The 21,286-nt window shown below is 37.6% G+C and overlaps 2 protein-coding genes across 17 annotated transcripts in view; both read left to right on the top strand.

Moving 5' to 3' along the window:
- PMS1 (PMS1 homolog 1, mismatch repair system component) overlaps positions 1 to 9,476 on the top strand; it is a 44,685-nt gene extending 35,209 nt beyond the window's left edge. For all 13 annotated transcript variants that reach the window (XM_021531397.3, XM_085585298.1, XM_021531399.3 and 10 more), the window contains 2 exons: positions 7,192 to 7,352; positions 9,056 to 9,476. In XM_021531397.3, the coding sequence (XP_021387072.3) occupies positions 7,192 to 7,352; positions 9,056 to 9,247 (353 nt within the window). In that variant the 3' untranslated portion in view covers positions 9,248 to 9,476. The remainder of the gene's footprint in view (positions 1 to 7,191; positions 7,353 to 9,055) is intronic.
- Positions 9,477 to 9,641: 165 nt separating this feature from the next.
- Positions 9,642 to 21,286, top strand: part of AKAP19 (A-kinase anchoring protein 19) — a 74,954-nt gene continuing 63,309 nt past the window's right edge. For 2 of the 4 annotated variants that reach the window (XR_014956780.1, XR_014956779.1), the window contains exon 1: positions 9,642 to 11,215. The gene's annotated coding sequence lies outside the window, so the exon portion shown is untranslated. The other 2 variants (XR_014956777.1, XR_014956778.1) reach the window with 2 other exon arrangements.

The following is a 21,286-nucleotide window of genomic DNA, read 5'->3' as shown; positions in this document are numbered from 1 at the left end:
AATCTTGTAGTAGTGCAGATGTGTCATGGTTTAACCACAGCCAGCAGCTGAGCCCCATACAGCCACTCATTCATTCTCCCTTCAGTGGGATGGGGAGAGAATTGGAAAGGTAAAAGTGAGAAAACTTGTGGGTTGACATATAAAGACTATTTATCAGGTGAAGTAAAAGTTGTTTACAGAAATGAAACAAGGAATTAATTCACTGCTTCCCATGGGCAGGCAGGTGTTCAGCTATCCCCAGAAAAGCTGGGCTTCATCCTATGTAATGGTGATTTGGGAGGACAAACATCATCACAGCACTCCACTTCTTTCTCCTTCCCCCAGCATTATGAGCTCGATGCCACCTGGTCTGGAATGTCCCTTGGGTCAGCTGGGGTCAGCTGTCCAGCTGTGTCCCCTCCCAGCTCCTTGTGCACCCCCAGCCTCCTCACAGGTGGGGTGGGGTGAGGAGCAGAAAGGGCCTTGATGCTGTGTAAGCCCTGCTCAGCTGTAACAAAAACATCCCTGTCTTACCAGCACTGCTTCCTGCACAAATCCAAAACAGCCCCATGCTACCTACTGTGAACAAAATTGGCTGTCTTGGCCAAAACCTAATGGCAAGCTACTTCTAAGACAGCTTGCTTAGTTTAAGAGCAGCATTGTAACACTATAATAGCAAAGAACTTGACACAGTAACTGGGAAGTAGTCTTCCCTTCCTGTGTTCCTAAGGCGTAAATTTAAGAAAAGGAAATCTCAAAGAAGCTGTTCTTGTTTGGTTTACAGGTAAAGTGCTTTGTATGCACTGTGGAGGTTGGTGAACCATAGGAATAGCCCAGTAAAGAATGGAAATCGAATTCAGTTCTTTGTCCCACTCTTCTATATTAAGTACTTGACTGAACAGTTAATAAAATGAGTCTTGTCAGTCATGTTTATAAGCTTATGCTGATGACATTATAGCAGTTACAGCCTTTTTTATTAAAAGAGCATGCCACTGTAACGAAGGTAGAAATACCAGCAAACAAATGGAATTTCTCCCAGCTTTTTTCCAACTGACCCAAGGATTTCCACTTAATCAGTTTCTTCTTTTTTCTAAACCTGTCCCTGAACTACACTGTCTTCTACAAATACTTAGTAGAGTAGAGTATCAGGTACTAATTTTTAACACTCCTACTGTGTCCTTCTGTGGGAATATCACTATGAAGTTTAAGGTTATTTAATTCATAGATTCTTTTATAATCTCTACAGAAGGAGACCTGCATATCAGGAGTGATTTGTCCCACTTAGACCTGAATATTCTGTAGGATTTCTCAACCCTGAGAGTACCAGCTTGTTTCATAAAACATCTTTCACAATCCTTATAGAAGCATTTCTTTTTTTTTATTGTCCATATTCAGTATCTGGTTTTGTGGGGTTTTTGAAATTCAGACACATCCTGAAAGAGAGGCATTCTGGTGGTTTTGAACTAGAATTTCCTTCAGAAAAGTTCTGTTTCTTCAGGATCTATTGTTAATTTTTTGGGCCAGAGCTTCCTGTTTTGTGTGATAAAGTCACAGCTTGCTGTGGAGAGGTCCTAGAATGGAAATGTGCCATTAACCCATGGTAACGGGACAGTTTCTCCTTAGCAGCATTCATAGGAGCACACCAAAATCCCATTCTCTGTGCATACGACCTTTGTAACTAATTTTTTCATAACTGCTTGGGTTAATTGGATCAGTCCTAGTATTTGCTATTTCTCAGCTGAACTGAACTATCAGCTCTTTCTCTCTGTCAGGGTCCACTGCAGCATACCAGAAGTCTGTGTTTTCCTCTGGGACTTCAGCCCTGATATGGTCATAATAGATATTCCTTTCTGACTGCTGATTGATTTCTCATTAATAGACACTTAATAGCACTTGTTAATATGCATGGCTTCCTTTTTCATCCTGAGTGAAGAGTTTTATTTTCTGTAGTAGAAAGTTTACTTTTTCTGACAGAGAGATCCTCTTATGTCACAAGCAAATTTGTTGATTGATTGATAGATTAATTGATTGATTACTTATTATTTGAATTTCAATTTGCAAGTGATATTTCTGGTAATTTCTTCTTGCAAAATAACAAGACTTTCTGTTGATCCATGCAAATAAGTCTGTGATGCTATCACTAGCTCTAAGATACCTCCTAAAACAAGAGCAAAGAAAATTTAGCTGTTCCAATTTGACATTCAGAAGTTTTAGTCATAGAAGAGGCTTTCCTTGACCCATGGTGGTTTCTTAAGAGGACTGTCAGTCTAGTAGATTGCACTGATTATTTGTTTAAATCTCTGCAGATATTCTTCTACCAAAGAAAAGCAGGACCGAGAGTATTGCTGCTCATTACCATATATTAAGTCTACTCATAATACTCAGATGCTAACTTGGAGCAGTGGACCTCTTGCCTTTGGTGTTGTGCACTCCACTAGGACAGCTTCCTAGATAACTATCAATGCCTTAAGTTTTAGCTTTCATATTTTCCAAGATTCTGTACTGCCTTAATGTGTAACTCTGAACTTCATATAAAGTGTTAGCAAGTTTTCTTCACAGTTTAGTAAGACAAAACAATCCTTTTCCAGCCTGAGAACCAAGGACACCATTACAGCTTCAGGCCCAAAAACTGTAAACAATGGCAAATTGAGGAGAGCAATCTGAGAGGATGGGATTCATAACCTGAAGCTGTAATTGGACAATTAACCCAAATATGTAAATGAACCAAAACTTACACTCATGACCTGGTGTGTCCATCTTGGATAGAGCCACAGCCAGGCTCCTGTACTGCCCAAGGTGTACCCTTTGAAGACCTTTAAAAAAATTCCTACTTTATTCCTTTAACTCTGTCTAGCCTCTGTTCCAGGTAGCCTCTCTAGGCATCGCTATAACGATTTAAATTTAAATATAGGGCCATAGATTTAGATTCCTTATTTCCTTATGGTTTTGGGGTGTTTTGCAGATCTGGCTGCTTATTTATTTAAAAAAAAGCCCTGAGCAGCTGTCTTAATCTGGAAGGTAACCAGCAATTCCTGTGTTGCATTAAGTTTGTATCTCAACTGATCTTTTTAAAAAATTCTTCTTTGCAGTTCAGAATCTTAGCTTCTGGTAACTTGTGGCACAGAGGGGCTTTTTATGAAGATTTTCATTCTTATGGTTTCTTACTTGAAAAACAACCCACCTAGAAAGTATTATTTTTTCCATATTTGGATGACGTATTAGGGGCAGTGTCATTCATAGGATAAAAAAAATTATTCATTCTTTAATCTTGCATTAATCTTGGGATTAATACTCAGAAATTGAATCTTACTTCCTTGCAGTGCTTGGACTTCATAGAAATACAACTCTGTTCTTTAATGACCAATACCTTTTAGTGGGGTGGTTCTGATTTTTATTTACTTTCATACCAGGACTCTTTCTCACAGGCCTTGCTCTGAACCCCACAGCACCATGTAGCACTAGATATACTACTCTTAGTAGGTTTCTGAAAGGTCTAATTAGCTGTTTACTTCCTGAAAATAACTCAGTTGCACATGGAGTTTTGTTCTTGTTCTGCCATTTTGGTGGAAAAACTCCTTAAATGTCTGTATTTTCACAAATGGGTGTTAATTTTTGCAAGAGTGTGGAGGCCTTACTTGCCTATTGTTTAATTTGAGGATATCTGCCTCTTGAATGTGCTCTTGCTAGAAGACAGAAAGGAAATCTACCTTTGCTCTCTTCAGAGATTCTATATGACTGCAGCCAAAATTGTTCCAGGTATCCTAGATTTTGGAAGTGTCCCATCTGCTTCATGTTTTTGGTAGGCTAAGGTCTTTGTATTATCTTCCTGTTTCTCTTAACATTAACTGTTCATCAGTCTAAGGAGTTTTCAACTAGATTTTTCTCTGGATAGTTCACAGTGAAAAACATGTTGTGAAATAGCCAAGAAAACACTTCTTGCTGTCAGTGTGTCAGTTAGACAAAATCAATGGTTTCTTTGTGGAATGTGCCAGTTGTTGTAATTTGCAAAGCTGTGACGCTGAGCTCCAGTCTGTCTTCCACTGCCCTGCTACCCCCTCATGTTCTGCCCTTACTGAGGCTTCAAGTGATGCTACCTTTGGGAGAGCAGTCTGTTTGCTTTTACTTAATAAAGCAAATTACTTAATACTCGGTGTTCTGGGACCTGCCAGGCATTTGTTTGCTCACAGTGACCCCTACGTGCAGGGAACACTTCAAGAAGTAAGATGGATTACTTTCTGTCCAGTTCTTCTTAAGATGTGTTTATTATATGTGCCTTCACTGCACATCTGTCTGTTTGCCTTTGGGAAGGGCCTAGAGAGAGATGAGAATTCTTGCTGGAGAGGAACTGAGACCAAGAACACACCTTAGCTGGTATTGTATCAATGCTGGGTCTTGGGCCATGCTCCAAGGGAGGCTGTTAGGGTAGAATTGTCTGCCTTATGTAGTCAACATAACTATGTCCAAAGAATGTGCTTATAAGGCCTCAAAGAGCAGTAATAAGTAAATATCCCATTGTTCTTGGTGATAGAAACTGCCTCAGCTCTTGTAACCCACCAGTGGAAAACCATGCTGAAATTTCATTTTGGTATTTTGACCATAGACTGGGAGATAGACAGTGTTACAGTGTCACCTAATATATGTGGCAGTTGGAAGGGAAAAGTTTTTTCTTGGCCATCAAGAAGGAATTATCCAAAGATGATGGTAAATGCTTTGTTTGGAAGGAGAAAGGGGAAATTTGTAACAATGAGAAATCCACATTTTTACTCATTTGAAAGCTAGTTTATTTGTTCATGGAAACACTTTCCTTGGAAGTTGCAAAGTATTTCAGAGAAACTACTATGGCAACTGTTTGAGAACTGCTGTTTGAATACTCAAAACTCCTAATATATATTTTATCAAAAATTTACAAGTACACTGAGGTTTAGACATCTGCTTATACCAGTATCAGAGTTCCTGCAGAGGCTTGCATGCTTGCATGCATGTTAATCAGCATGCAACAGGGCTACTTTACAATTTAAAGAATGTTAGCAGGAAAGGAGAGTGGCACACAAACAGAAATACTAAAGAAATAAATCTCCCTTAGGCGTGGTTTGTATTGTTTGTTCTTACATTAAACTCTTTCAAGTCCACTTTGACTTTCAGATGAAAGAGGAAAATGTTGAAGTCAAATCTGGCAGTCAGAATTTGCAGATGAAACAATGGCTGTTGGTGAAGTTGAAGAGTATATGACGAAATGTTCTGCAAATTCAGAACCTCACTGTCATAAAATTTTAAAAGGAAGCACAGGAAATACAGGTTTTTAAATTGAATGTCTAAATACCTGAAACTTAAAAAAAATTGTGTCCTGTCTTTGGTAACAAATAGAGGGTAATTATTAAAAGGCTTTCAGATAGACTAAGTTCTAATTTTAGAGAGAAAGCAGCATAATCAAATGGTCTGGAATAGTTCCTCAAATCTAATCTGTAATTAAATCAAAAATAGGACAAAAATTAAGATAAAAGAGTTGAAGGAGATGTTAAAAAGAAATCTTAATCTTTTCCTTCTGTTCCTTACTGACAGGCTTGCCCATGGGGAAATATTAGCATAGTACATCATCTTTTCTCACCTTTATATATGGCAAACTTTCATATAATTTAACATTTTGCTTTAAGCTGAATCTGAACACAGGTTTTACAGTATTCTATTAAAATATGTCTCTGCTTGCTAGCTGCAACTAGGGAAAAGCAGCTTGAAAAAGAGAAGGAAGACAATGCTGACTGCAAAATGAAATAAAGTTTCAGATGTAAAGCAGTATTTAATACATGGCTGGAAGAAGGTAGTGTGATTTTTGGGAGGACGGGGGATGAGAGGCTGTTCCCTATATCAGATTCCTACTGGTCAAAGTATCTCATGCCATGAAGCTTAAAAAGGCCCAAGAGCACTATTTACCCAGTGATACACCCATATTTAGGAAAAGTTTCAACCTGCACAGTTATTCTGTTCACATTACTTAATGACTGTCAGATAGTGTCTGGACATGGATAACTCAGCTTCATTCTGCCAGCTAATGAAAGTACATCTTGCTGACTTATGATGCATATATATTTTCTCTCACTTCTGAAATATTTCATGTTTCTGTTTGGATTAGGAACAGGAATTATCCCTTGTAAGAGTTTGTTAGTTTAATCCACCTTGGAGCAATCTATTTGTCTCCAGCTCTTTTGACTTTACAAAAGCCATTTGTGACCTTAGCTGAAGGTAATTTATCCTACCTGGCTGGAGTCATTACACAAGAATGGATTACTAATTTCATTAGTAATTCTGGTTTTCTATGTCTGTGTTAAAGTTTGTACTTGTTAGACTTGTAGGGGAGGAAAAGAGAAGTTAGCTGGGCAGGTTGGACTGAGGTTTCTGTGTACCCAAAGTGAATGAGAGGATAGTCTGAAGGATTGAATGAGAATATGTGAGCCTGACCACCAGAGTACTTGCTTCTAACTGGGAGTGGAAAAAAAGTTGCTATACCTGAACAACTTCAATCAATTTTCTTTCTTTACATGTGAATAAGAAGGAAAATCATATAGACCTCAACGCTTGAATAGATACTCTGTTAGAAAGGCTGTTTAATTTTTTATTCATCATTCCTACTCAGTGTTACCTGCTCCAGAAGTGATACCATATGAATGATAATATAAAGTCAGTCACAGAGCCTCTAGTTTTATGGATTTGAGTTTTTTCTCTGATGTGGTAGGAGAAAAAATTGCTTTTTATTTCAGTAGAATCCAAATTTGTTATGATAACATTTGAACTCTACAGATGTTTACACCACTTATATAGGAAATAGTGCCAACACTGTTTTAATTTTTTTCAATCTAAATTGTGTTTTATTGCTAGCTTCAACTTTAATTTTATGTATGTTTAATTAAAGTCACAGAAGCTTTAATTAAAGCTGTGCTCAATACTAGGAATGCTGCAAATGTTTTAAGCATTAAACAGTGCCAGCTAGGATTTGGATTAATGTAAGCTGAGACATTTGTGATGTGAATAAACACACATCATCATAATGAAACATTGTGCAAATAAATGCTTTTCATTCCAAGGGAGGAACAAAAAAGTTTCCTAATTGTATTGAACTAAAGTGCTAAATTACTTTGCATCAGCTTAATTTTCTGTGAATTGCTGTAGAATAGAAATCAAAGCAGTGGATGAATTACTGTTTTGTTTTTGTATTTTCAGGTGTTTCGGCTACAGAAAGTCATCTGGAAATAGAAGGGATGGCAAATTGTCTGCCATATTATGGAATTTCTGATTTGAAAGAAATTCTGAATGCAGTAGTTAACAGAAATGCAAAGGAAGTATGTGAATGTAGGCCTCTCAAAGTGATAAATTACTTGGAGGTGAGGCAGAAGCTTTCTTTTAGTATTACCCAACTAAACTTTTAATAATTCCTGAAACAGCTTGGAAGTCTTTCTTCAGCTTTGCATTTTAATTAATTTAATTATGTTCTAAACAGAAGTTACTCTTGAAAAAGAGAGTATCATATCCTCTCTGAGTTTGTATATTCCTTACCAAAATGCTTCCCTCAGATATACCCAAAAGTAGTCACCCAGTGTGATATAACACATGCCAAAAGGTGATTTTCACAAAGCATTTCCTCCGTAAGGTATTTCTCCATGTTAGGATACAAAACTGGCACAGAATAGCAGTGACTTATTCTGTGCAAATAAATAAATTGTCCATCCAGAGACAACTAATAGATGTGGTACTAGTTAAAGCTGGTGTAACCAACAGTAGTAGTAATCACTTCTTCACTAATGCTCTTCTATTCCAATTCTCTTCAAAAAGGTTACCAAAATACATGCAAAGCCTCTTCTTACTTAAACATTTATAACATACCTTCCTAAATTATTTGAAACTGGGACCTAGGCACATACTGACACAGAGTATGTGTTTTACCTTTGAAGCATTATTGCACAAATCTTTCCCTATCTTTTGGGGGTAGTAAGCTGCCTTTGCAGCAAGTGATTCTGTTCTGTATTACTGAACCACTCCCATGCACTCAGGAAAGAAGCTTAAAGAAGGGATAAGTTCAGTGTTGAGACAGGAATGGTTTGTAAAAAAAATCCAGAGAACTGTAAAAGCTGTTATTCAGAAATAAGCACTGAATTTTTTGACCACTCTGGGAGGTTAAACACTGGAAATGCCATTCACTGTCATGTTCAGAATCACAACTTTAATTATTCATTTCATGTCTGAGCAGGCAGCATGTCTGCAGCTTTTGCTGTCAGTAGATAGATGCAGAAGAAAGCATAAGGTAATAGTTGAAGCAGCAGCCTTCCAGGGTATAAAACAGTCCACAGTGATCTTTTTCCCACTTGGAGGAGTGGGAGAAAATCTCAGACAAAGAAAATGAGATGATTTAGATTAAATCATTATGAATAGTGCTCAGGTTTGTACAGTATGAAGGGAGGCTGTGTGCCACATACATTTCTGTCTAGGTAACATGACTTAAGTACAGAAGTCAGTGGCAGGAAGACCCATCTTAGAGGACGAAAACATCTTTTTGAAGTTCCTTAGTTCTTTGGGGGTGGATACTTGAGCAGTCACTTCTGCTTTCTAGGGTTAAGTAGATGCAATAGACCATAGTAAATAGAAATTAATCTATGAAGTTTTGCTATAGTATTTAAAAATTGTATTTACTGACTTCTTGAATTAATTCATTATACTTCTAAAGTTTGTGGTGTGAAATGTGTCTTGTGAACTGGTAAACATGTACAGCCGATGCTGGTGACAACAGGAAATCAGAAACAAAAAAAAAAAAAAAAAAAAAAAGCATCTTGCAGAAATAGGCTAAAGGAGTGCAAACATAACCAGGGGGCTGACTGTGCATGCCTCCATTGTAGAAATGTCATGAACTGACCAGTAAGAAATGTTTAAAGTTATATTTAGATTTCTGAGATTTTGAATATTTAGCAACAGAAAAGGATGACCTTTAAACAGTGAGTTTTTAATTCTGCTTTCTGGTAGCCACAGGCTGATGGTGCTAAAAAGTGGTACTTTAAAACTATTGGGGTTTTGATTTTGTTTTTCCTTTCCACAGGGAGAAGCAGTACGTTTAGCTCGGCAGCTGCCCTTACATTTGTCAAAAGAAGATGTGCAAAACACAATTTACAGGATGAAGCAACAGCTTGGAAAGGAAAATAAAGGCTGTGTTCATGGTCGTCCTTTTTTTCATCACTTAACAGATATTCCAGAAGTTGACAAGCACAACTCCATGGAAATTATTCAGTAAATGGAACATTTTGTTTGAGGTCATACTTCTCTTGCTTAATTTTGATCACTACTCTGTAATTTCAGTATGTTTTGTGCAAAGCTTTTGTTTAATGACTTTTCATTGTGCATGTTCACCTCCTAAAGACTTTATTTAAATAAAAATGCTACTTGAAAACAGAAAAAAATACTGTAAAAAAACAACTCACCACTGTTTTTTTAAAAATACTTTATTAAAGAAATGTTCTCAACTGGTTTCCCCCTTCTCTTATTACTGCAGGTTTAAGAAATACCAGTATGTCAGAATTTTTTAGATGTGAAGTGGTTAGAAGTTGCTTTCAACAGAGCATGGCAAAGTTTATTATACTAAAGACATCAGCTGTTAATATTCAAAGGAATGCCAGATAGCTGTAAGTATATGAATATGGCATTGCCATATGCAGTTATTGTAGTTAGACTTCTAAGGTGTTGTATTTCTATTTGGAAATTCTTAGCTCATGTAAATGAGTATTGACAGTCCTAGTGCCCAATCTCAAAGATTATAAACTTACAGAAGTATGGACCTTAAAAGTACAGTACAAAAGTTTAAAAACTTCAGATCAACAAAAACTGGCCAGTTCCTTGAAAGCAGAATGGATGTGAATCACGGGAGCACAGGTTAGCACTAAAATCAGGTGCCCATGGATGTTTATTGGTGCAGTGTTATGCACAAACTGTTTGGGGGTGGGAAACATAAACTGTCCTCCCTCAGGGAGAATATGGCATAACTAGGGCATAGTCTGCTATATAGAGAGCTACTGATTTTGGTAAACTGGTTCATTCTCTTTCTACCAGAACACAATGTTTACTCTATTTCAAGTAGTGGCCTACTTCTGTAAACCTACCCTCTAGGCCTTCTGTGCACAGCAGATGCCTTGTCTCTGGAAGAATTTTTTTTAAAGTTTCAAGCTCACCTGAAAATTCCTGTTTATCCCCAGCTGTTGTTTACAAACCATGGCACTGTGAAAATGTGGTGGTAGGACCTAGCTTTGTAGTATTTCTGTAGCTGCTGGGTAAAGGGTTGAAGGTTGCTGAAAGGCACAAATGCAAGTTAGTTTGTGGACAAGAGTGTTGGACCAGACAAGAAAATTTAGTGTTTGAATGTGTAAATCACTGATGCTGAACTGGTGAAACTAATTTAAGAAATCACATCACAGCCATACATCACAACATGTAAATTCTAACCTGAAAGGCAATGATTATCTTTTCCACAGAGCCTGTTACAACAGAACAAGAGGGAATAGTTTTAAACCAAAGGAGGATCGATCTAGATTACATATAAGAAAAGTGGTTTACAATGAGAGTGGTAAGGCACTAGAACAGGTTACCCAGCACACAGTAGATGCCCCATCTGTGGAAATACCCAAGGTCACGTGGCATGGGACTCTAGGCAACTCGATCTACTGAAGATGTCCCTGCTCACAGCAGGGGAGTTGCACTGGGTGACCTTTATGATTATTTCTTTATGCCATTAAAGGAAGTTTGTCCTTTTCATAAAGAGCAAGGATGATCAGAGGGCACAAGCAGGATATCTTTCCAAGCTTAATGGTAGCAAGGTACAAAATGAGAATGTCACTTGCAAACTGGACACTTGGCTTTAAATGTCACTCAGTGCAGAAGATGTGAATTTTTAGAATCGAAGTGAGAAGGTAGATGGAGACAGAGAAAGGAGACATGACCCTTGGCTCTGATGGGGAAACAGGATCCCAGCCTTGCATGGGATACAGAAGGTTCTAGTTTGTTTATTTTTATTCTTGTTGGAATACAAATTCGGAGAGTTTAGAGGGGTGCCATTACAGTGAAAAAAGCCAGATGCAAGCTGCAGAATGGAAGTTTATCTCCTGACTAAGGTTGTTGGAAATTAAATTAATGTGTGCACCACTTTTAGTCAGTTTGGAGTACAATATACAGTATTTAATGAGATTAATAATGACTGCTTCTTTTCCAAAAGGTAAGACAGCTATATCATAACTATACTGAAGCCAGTACTAGTATCTTTCCTAACACTTGAGTCTACATCAAGAGGACAAGTGTTTATTGGTATTCAAGCACTAGACTGAGGACAAAAATTGGCAAATGGTATTCACAGGTGCCAGAGTGGATTTAGTTGCTATGGAAGCAAATTAGCATCAAGATTTTAAGTGCAGGTGCACTGGGTTAGGCAGTTGTGAGCTGGGGCTTCCCTCTTTTCCTCACTGTGTTTGCTGGCCCTGCACCTCAGAGAGCTGCTCTGGAGTTCTTCATTAGGTGCGTGTACGTACAATTTGTTTGATGTCTCTGGGGGCTGTTGTGTGGCTGGGTGCCAGAGGGAGTGCTGGAGCATGGCTTTGGAGCTGTAAGTCTGAGTGTCTCCCCACCACAGTACTCATGGTTGTGACTGCAAGCTGAAACTGGGAGTTATACTGTCATTCTGATGGGAGATGGCTTTAGATAGGACAGGGTGGAGGTCTCTCCTTGATTTATCTGGTGTGAACAAAAAGAAGTGTTACTTTCTGTTTCTAGAGATGTTCTCACTGATGCCTCTAGTGGTGCATCCATTTTATGTTTTTGTTTCAACAATGGAAATACCCCAGTTCTAGGTTTACAAGTTTGAAGAAGTTCGATGGTATGCCTGAGGTGGCAGTTCTGGAGAAGGAAGCATCTGCCATTGCATCTGCATGGGGTGCTATATATTAAACCCCACGAAACTCTCGGGGAAACACACAAAGGCTGTCTTTGCCTGCACTCGGTCCGTCCCCAGCTCTGTGGGCAGCTTGTTTAAAAGGGAGTAAACCTGAAATGTGCCACGTTGGCGGGAGTTGCAGATTGCCGAGCTTGACCTCCTCGCAGGGAGGAAGCGCTGCGGAGCGGAGCGGGGTGGGCGCGCGTCCCAGCGGCCAGCGAGGGGCAGCGCCTTGTGCCCCACGAGTGGCCGGGCCGGGGCACTCCGGGGACTTCTCGGATTTGCGCTGCCCTCTGCTGGCATTTCGGGTTGGTACAATTTGGGCTTAAAATTGAGGTCTGGGGCTGACCATGGATGGACATTGTTCCTTCCATACTTCGAGGCATGTCAAAGCGTTATTGTTTACCTTGCTCCTCGTGGTGTGCATGTTTGCTTTCCTAAAATACACCTAGGGCAGGTAGCAGTGTTCTCTAGGGGAGGGTCAGGAGCTTTCCAGTCCAAAGCCTTTTGGTTGTACATAGCTTTGCATTTTTCAAAGGATTGTTTATCTCATTGGTTGGGCAAGGTTTGGCTCTGGTGGTGTGTTTGCACCTCAGGAGTCTCCTTCACCCAAATTCTGAGAAGTTGCACATTCCTTTAATGGGATACTGCTGAATATCAATTTAACTTTATAAATTGAGGGAAATCTCATTGAAAAGAAAAAGTATTTTTCCTTGCATGTAAGTATGGGTATGAACATGAAATTGAGGTAGCGCCGTGTGTCTTTTCTCAGTGTAGTAGGAATCTTATTAATGAAGTTTCTGTTCCAGTTAACCAATGTGTTTGTGAAGGAGTTTGGACTATTTCTTGTTTGGTTGGGTTTTTTTTCCCTTCATCATGAATAGTATAGTTCAGAGAACTATAGCAAAACCAGAGGAACATCAAAGTTATTTCAGGAGCACTTAGGAGTCATTGGCAACAGTAAAATCTAGATGATGGAGTTTGGGATTTGTTAGAATGGATTCTCCTCTATTTCCATATTCTGATATTAATATTCATTAAATATTTAAAATACCTATCAATAGGAACAATATTGCCAAGCACATTATTTAAGTCTCAAGGATTTAATTCCTTTTGTTTTCTCCTGTAAACTTTCTGGTGTTACTTCAATGAAAGTTGACTTCCGCAAATAACTTTTTTGATTTTTGAAAGGGTTGTAAAATTTGGTCTTCAGCGTTTGTTTTATCTTCTGTAAAGGAGGTCAGGCTTTGGTTTTGTATTGGGGTTTGGTTTCTTCTAAATAAACTTATAATTCTGAATTTATTTTTTGGCTGCAATAGAATATTGAAGGATTCTTGAGAATTTTGTTTCATTTGTACCCAGCATTTAACAGGATGAGTTAGCAATCATAAGAAACTTCAGGTACATCCATTTAATTTTGCAAATGGAAGGCTACCAGAACTTGCTTTTATTTTTTTCCCCTCTCTCCCTTTCTATTTAAGTATGGAGTATCATATCTGAAATTATGGAGAGTATAAATGTGGAAATGTTAAATCTTTTGTTAATGGCTTCGAATTAAGCACACATTGTTGCAGATGATTTGGAGGACTTATTTAAAGTAAATATACAATTTCAAGCTCAATTATCATTCATAGTTTAACCGAGCATAGTGAGATATTCAGTCTGTGAATTTGATACAGTGTTACTTCATAATTACAATGCTTTTTTACAGTAAATTTGATATAGAACAGTTGCTAAAGGAAAGCTGCTGAACAGTGTGACCAACCATTTTATGGGACACATCTGGTGCATTAGTTCAGGATGTGCAGTGCAGGAGAACAGAGCCTTTTGCCCAAAAGGAGAAGGAAGCTAACTCCACATGTATATGTTCTGGGGACGTGCAGAGAGGTTAAACAATTACGAGTTAATTGTGTAAGCTAATAGGAGGGGTGTTTGTAATGTCATTTCAGAATAGCTAAGGAGGAAACAGAGAAGAATTATTGTTTTAAAATCTCAAATGAATGGTTTACACCTGTTAATGTTACATTTAGAACAGCTGTTTCTTTTATTATCAGTAAACAGATGCAGAAAGTAATGGAATGTTTTAAAGCAATATGTTAATCCTGTCTTCCACTACTGAATATTCTCATAATGTTAAATATTAACTGTAATGCTGCTGTCATCTGCAGTTAAAGAATATTTATTTATTATTTAAATCACTTTTTATCTGAAGTTGTAAATGTTTATCCAAAGTTATTGTAGTCTTTCATCAACCCAGCCTGTTTTATTTACATCAGTAATTTTAGTGATTATTTCATTGGACTGAACTACTCAGTCAAAATTACCCTGATTTTGGTTTTCCTCAAAGGTTATTTCTCTATTTGAAGTTTCACCTGAAGGGAAACTAACTATATTTATAAGGGGTGTGGTAGGGGAATTGCTCTTAAGGGCCCAGTCTAGCACATATTTTATATGAACTCCATGTGAAGTTGATTATAGGTAAAGCTTTCCCAGGTTAAGCACTGCAGTTGGAATAGTACCAATTAGGTGGTACAGGAGAGTGTCTTTTTTTTGGTTTGTTGAAAATAGTTTCAGTTCATTTATTTTCAACTGTGTTATGCTGCCTCAATTTTACAAGACGAGAAGCTATGAATCTGATAGTGTCTTGGAAAGTAATATCTCAAAACTGCAGGCACAATATCATGTACTTATAAAACAAAACCAAAACAAATATTCCAAAATATTTACAAATTAATGCCTAAACTGACCTGAAGTTTCCTAAAAACCTGTAGTGGCCAGTACATGCCTCAGAGGTGACAGCAGGGGTTCTTCAACTGGACAATGCATGTCTTCATCTTGGACTTGCAGAGTGTGTAGGTGTTGCGCAGCGTTTTGGTGAGCTAACGCGCGGTGGTGGAGCATTACTAACTGACCCTCGAAGAACAGAAGTGCAGAGCATTCATGCTCTATGACTTGTTTGGCAGATTAGTTTTCAGGAAATGCACAGACCAACGAATATGGCAGCTGCATTATTAAAAATACTGTATTCAAGCCCAGGTCAAATTGTTCATTCATGCATGGAGTAACTCAGCATTAATTGAATCATTGCATTTTTTACATATTTTAGATCACTGATATTTTTTGCTTCAGCACTTGAAATGCCTGATAAATTACTATATTCACAAGGGGCAAGCATTTTGACAGAGGAATGCTTTATAAAGCGTTTATGTGTGAGTGTTTGCTCATCAGGTCATAGCAGTAATAAAAATGCATTGGTAGAACTAAGATTCTGTCTTAATGCTAATGTCAGGCAGTCTATTTTTGGAGGATTTCAAGATGCTTAGGTAAAAAATTCTAAAATTATACAAAAATAATTAAAAGGGAATGTCTTCCTTTGTTCTTTTTAGTTTGATCCTGCTTATATTAGATAAATTAGAGATGTTCCTAATGAAAGATAAGAGAGTTTATTTGCTCAATTAAAAAAAAAGGGGAGGGTAGGGAGAAGCCCTCTCATATCCATTAAGTAAATTTAAGACTCCTGTCATCTCACTTCAATAGAATGGAAAGGAAAATTATTTTTTAAATAATTTGAGTTTTTAATATAAATTAGTTTTTGAAAGGCTAACAATCCCAGCTTGTGAGGAGCAAATCTAGGTATGATTCTTGTTAGACTTTGCCAAAACAGACTAGTAGTAAATAGATTATTTCAAAGGAATGTAGTGTTGGAGGTCTATTCTTCCTTTAAGCAGACAGAGTAGAAATATTATTTAGTCAGTTAACATTCCTCGATATCTTGGGTGTGTATAATTTAGAACAGGAACCATTAACAGTAAGACAAGTGGAACTGTAGAAAACTGTTCCCTCATCAGAGGAATTCACTCAGTTACTTCTCTCATAAGAGAGTTACAGAACCTTTCCCTGAAGCTTCACACTGAAGCTTCAAAATGCCCTTTTCCAAAAGTGGTTGTCCCAGATCCCATTGCCATTTAGGAGAGCCATATCTTCTATGTTTTATTTACAATGACCTTTGAGCAACTGAAAATGCTGCCAGCTCCTTTAGATAGTGTGGCTTTGAAATTTCAATTTTAATCTATGTTGGAAAATGAGCAACTGTGATTGTGCATCAACTGTATCAGCAATTAAATGGATGCTGACCTTTTACAATGATAGTGTTTTATACTCTTAGTGAGCTTCGCTGTAGAATCTGAAAATGTTTAGTAGTGTACCAGCCACTTGTAGGTTATGGAAACTGAAGAAACAGCTCAGTCAGCCACGAGAGGGATGCAGCGTTTACAAGGGTGAAAACTCCAAATGCTGCAATTCAGATTTACACTTGTTTTTACTAGGATGAGCATGAACCTAATGTGTAATGGGTGTGTGCAGTTCATTCTTGCCTGATTGAAAACTTCTTGTGGATCTCAGTATGATTTCTTACTCTATATTAATCCAAGTTATCAGAAGTTATGCATCTTTTCATTATGGTTGTGTCCTGCTTCTTCTGATTTTATTTGTGTGCTCTATAGTAACAAAGTGTTGTGTTAAATTCCTTAATCCTACCAAGTAATAAAGGCTTCAAGCACCACAAGATTTATTTTTATTTTATTATTTGAAGCCTGTGTGGGTGCAGAACTAATAAAAATCAAGACCATTTAAAGAAAGGTTTGAATGACAAAATACCGTGCAATAACTCTCTTGCCAGTTTTCTTCTGGTTACCAGTCTAAGTCTTTTAACTGTAGCTCAGAAATCTGGAGCAAGTATTCTGGCATAGCAGTTTGTTGTAAGGAAGATTTAATAGCTTGTTATGTCCTATTTCTATAAACAGAAGTCATTTAGAGTTCAGCAGATATATTTAGAATCAGCATTTGTGCTGGTAGTTACAAGCTGAATAAAATAATCTTTGAAAAGCTCAATATGCAAAAGGGAATATTCAGGTTCAAATTTACCTTACCACAAATTCTCTCTTGGGATACTTAGGGATTTTCACAAATAGGAACCTACAAAATTGAGTATCACACTTTGTACTTTATTTTAAATCTTCTTAATAATGAGGTTTTGTTGTGTGCAAATGTTAGTAGTTTTAAGAGAACTATGTGGCTACTGCTGTTCAAGAGGTCAGGTCGTGTACTCTTTACTCTGGCAAAATTCCCTAATCTTCAGAGAAGGACATATCCCTGTCCCAGGGAGTACAGAGCAAGGCCCAATAACATGGGCAGCCTGAAGCTTTGGAGAGGTCTCCTCTACTCTCAGCTGGTTTGGGACAGAATATTAATACAAGTTTACTCTGAGTGATTTGTAATCTAACCTCTGATTTGTTGACTTCAAGGTATGCGTGATAACTGAGAAACATGTGCAAAGTCAGTTTAAGATATGAGTTTTATAGCAAATAGTAAATTAAAACCATAGTGACCTTTTAGTCTTGCTGATCATGTGCAGAAGGATGTTCATGTGGTGACCTGTACTAATCACAGTAACAGGGCTCTTGCTCAGGGAACAGCAGGCACAAGCAGTACTCTTGTGTATTTGTTCTTCTACTGCATCTTTACTGAAAAAATACTCATCAATGCCCTAGTTCAAATTTCAGTTGTTATTGCTGTCCTGTTTGCTGGCTCTGGCCATGTGTGATGCATAGTCTAATGATTTTTATTATAACAATTGTTGTATAAATTTTGCTAGACACTCCAGGAGCTTGAAAACTACTAATTAAAAGCATCTTAGATATTTAACTTAAATGTCTTTTTCCTCCTGTATTTTAACACAATAATAACTGCTGTAGTTTATTTTATATTGAATATCCATGCTTTCAGCATCACAAAAAATTGCACCCAGTCATATGATCACCCCATCCTTAAAGAAGTGTCTTGTACGGATGGTTTTGCAAACAACAAAAACCTTAATTTTCTCTTCTCATATCTAAGCAGGAAATTTTTCAGTTTTTATCATGTTTGAATTCTGATTGTTTCAGTAAGCCTCAGAGAAGCTTTCATGTAGGTGTATTTTTTCAAATGTCAGTGCAGAAGAGAGAGAAAACAATACTTTCTTTTTCCCCCCATGTTTTCAGTCTTTACAATGTTGCTAGCTGTTCACCCAAGTGTCAGAAGTGTGAACTTGTGTACACCAATGAAGTTGTGTGCACAAATGATCCTTATGATGCCCCTTTGTCCCCTCATCATCAAACTGGAGTAGTGGGAAGAGAACTGGCAATCTGGTAGATGAACACACTGTTTCCCCATTTTAACTACATGGGGACTGTACTTTAGGGGGAAATTATATGCTGATACCAAATAATCTATATGATATGCAACACAAAAGTTTTCCTGTTTTGTGGGGGTTTCTATGACATGACCTGTGGCTTAACTGAAGAAAACATCACTGGGAAAGTGCTGCATATACAGATACAAGTGCTCCTATTGATACATTATTTTTCTAAGATTTTGCTGAGTAAAGCTCTTTCCATACATAAGCATTTTGGCCATCTGCAACTGCTTGTCAGTGAGGCTGGTTTGAGAACACTGGCTGTAATTGTAACCTCAGGAATGTGTGACCAGCTCGCGGCCAGCTGTGCATGCCCTGACTTTTCCCAGGTGTTAAGATACATGGCCACTTTTGTTCCCCTTAACCAATGAGGCAAAATACAGTCCTTGTTTTTCTGCACCTTGTATTAAGTCTAAGAACTGCTGGGTTTTGTTAGTTTTTCAATAGGTCATAGCAAACAACTACATGAAGTTGCCTGTGTTGTTTAATTATTGGTCATCTGTGACACAGTGTGCTGCTGTAGGGATAGCATGTCTTTTGAGAAATACAAAAAGGGTACTCAGTTCACCATGCTCTTGCTATAAATTAGCAGTGCTGACCCTGCAAATCACATAAATGCTTCTTTTTCATTGTTGTTGCTTGGAAAATATGTTCCTTATGTTTTGATGGGATAGATATTTCTGCAGTTTAAGTCTTGTGAGCCAGAGTGAGTTTTGATGCATTTTTCAATTGGTCTTATTTTAATGACCCATTTCATGTTCAAGAAGAGCACTTAGTAGCTGTTTGCTGCACAGGAACCTAATTGGAACGACTCCTAAATTGAACCTGGAGTTGTCTGCATAGTGTTCTGCATTTTGTCATTATCTGTGTAGCACTTTTTTCACTTGTGTAGCATTTACTATGCTCAAGGTGAGGCACAAGTAGTTTGAAAGCAATTTGTATGCTCACAAGTCTCCTCCTTAGAAGTACTGGGAGGGACAGTGCTTCTAATAATCATGAGGACAAAAATTGCCATCCATGGTCTGTGATGCTTTAATCAAGTAAAAAGTGAAAACATAGAGATTAAGTTATGTACATGATAATTTGCATGGTGCGATCGTTATAAATCCATGTCTCAAGTCACTGCTTTTTGCTCCTATTTGCCAACAAGCCGACTTGAACTCCACATTGTAGGTACAGAAAAGGAATTAGTTTTTAATTTAGACAAATTCTTTATATGATCAGTTACACATATCATCCATTAAAGTAACCTACCCATTTATATCAGTTCCTATGTCCATTGAATGAACTCAGACCTCAGAGCAGATCTGTACTCTGTAACACATTCTGAGTTCTTGTGTTACATAATTTCTGCCTTTTATGGACTTTCAAATCTGGCACTTTCAGGTTTAGTCATTTGTGAGCATAGGAAAGACACACAGATTCTAAATGAGTACTGGGGTTTTCCTAAATGCTCAGAAGTCAAGGATGGGCACATATGAAAAGTTTCATGTGGCTAAATATATTTCAAAATCTAGTTCTTAGGTGCTCAAAAAAGACCATGTAATGTTAAGACTCAGTGAAAAACATGAGGCTCCCAATCACAACCCTTAACCAGAGCTGTTTGGGGAGAAGAGGAGCACACCATTCCAGTTCTGAGACCTGTTTGAACATAAACACCTGTAGCAAGTCAAGTTCTCCCTGATAGGTGGAGGGATATGGAGCAGTCTTGCATGATGGGCTTACATAAGACAGAAGGATGTGCTTTCTCAAAGGTTTTTCTGTAGTTAAAAGTCCTTATCTGTGAATCCTCTTAAAATAGTAGAGGCTGTCCACTCTTCCCCAGAGCACACAGAGCTGATGAGTCTGGGGTAAGACTGCATGATACAAATCACTCATGATTTGTGCCTTTGACTGACATTCCTCCAGCAAGGACTCCCAGATATGTATCAGAATTGTGAGATTCCTGTAACCACTGGTCTTCGGTATTTCCTGTGAAACTTAAACCTAATGTTGGAAATCTGCATCAGCACTGAACTGTTCTGCCCTTTGTTTTCTGTTCGTCAAGGTGGCTTTTCTAATTAGCATAAATCACAAAGCTCCTGCAGCAACAGTGTTGTCCATGTGATATACAGCATCTCTGCTGTGCCCAAGGAATATTTACAAGCCAAAGGGCTCTGCTTTGCTTGATTTGGAGAAGCCTCTTGTTTTTTGTGTCAGTTTCTCATTAGAAGATAAAACAAATATGGGTCTTTAAGAGAAAATAATGTAGAATGCCATTATACTTTTATTATTAGGCATGTCTGAAGTGAACAAAATAAATCAGCTAAAGACAAAGGAAATACAACCCTGAGGGCATTCAGAAGTTTAAAAACAATGAAATAAAAAAATCTGCGCTACATTACATTAGACTACAATAAAAAAGTTAAATTACTCTGAATTGTGTCTAAGCTAGTTGAAAAATAAGACACTTCTGTGGGCTATGGATACATAATGTAAACTATTTCAGTGTATTTGGCAGTCTCTTGGAATTTGCTCCAAGTGTTTTTGGTTCAATGGGAGTGAAAAGCCATGCTCCATTATGGCCTCATTTGATATTTTAATTTAGAAGAAAGAAGCTTGGAAGCAAGTCTACTTTGGTTTTTAAAATTGCTTTAAGGGAACAGTGGCAAGAAAGATGAATTGCATTCTTGTATTTTTTACCTATTCATATTTCTTGTTTTCATTGTTGCCTTTAATTTTCTTTCACTTAAAAATGAAAACGTACATGCATCAGATATATTAGAATAATTGATGACAACTGCTCCCTTCATTTAGGAAACTAACTGTTCTGTACACATGCTTTATTTTCATGCTCTTTCTCAGAGGCTGATGTTGGAGAGGGAATAGGTGTTTTTGATGTTGTATTCCTAACCTGTATATCTTTATAATGTTTATTTGTTATACCATCTGAGATGATCTCGAGTGCTTTGTGTATGAGGAGTTAGGAGATTTTGGTGTAGGAAACATTTTTTTCCTCTATGGCTTTAAAAAGATCAATTAAGAACAGCTCTGATTCTGTGCAGTTTTCATTCCTACTGCCTTCTGCTGCATTTTCATGAAAAGTTGCAGCCTAAGTAGTTTTAATCTGCTTAGTAGTTGGGTGGAAG

Source organism: Lonchura striata, chromosome 7 (assembly GCF_050655825.1).
Source record: "Lonchura striata isolate lonStrDom1 chromosome 7, ASM5065582v1, whole genome shotgun sequence".
NCBI classification, from domain to species: Eukaryota; Metazoa; Chordata; class Aves; order Passeriformes; family Estrildidae; genus Lonchura; species Lonchura striata.
This window is presented reverse-complemented; position numbering and strand designations above follow the sequence as displayed.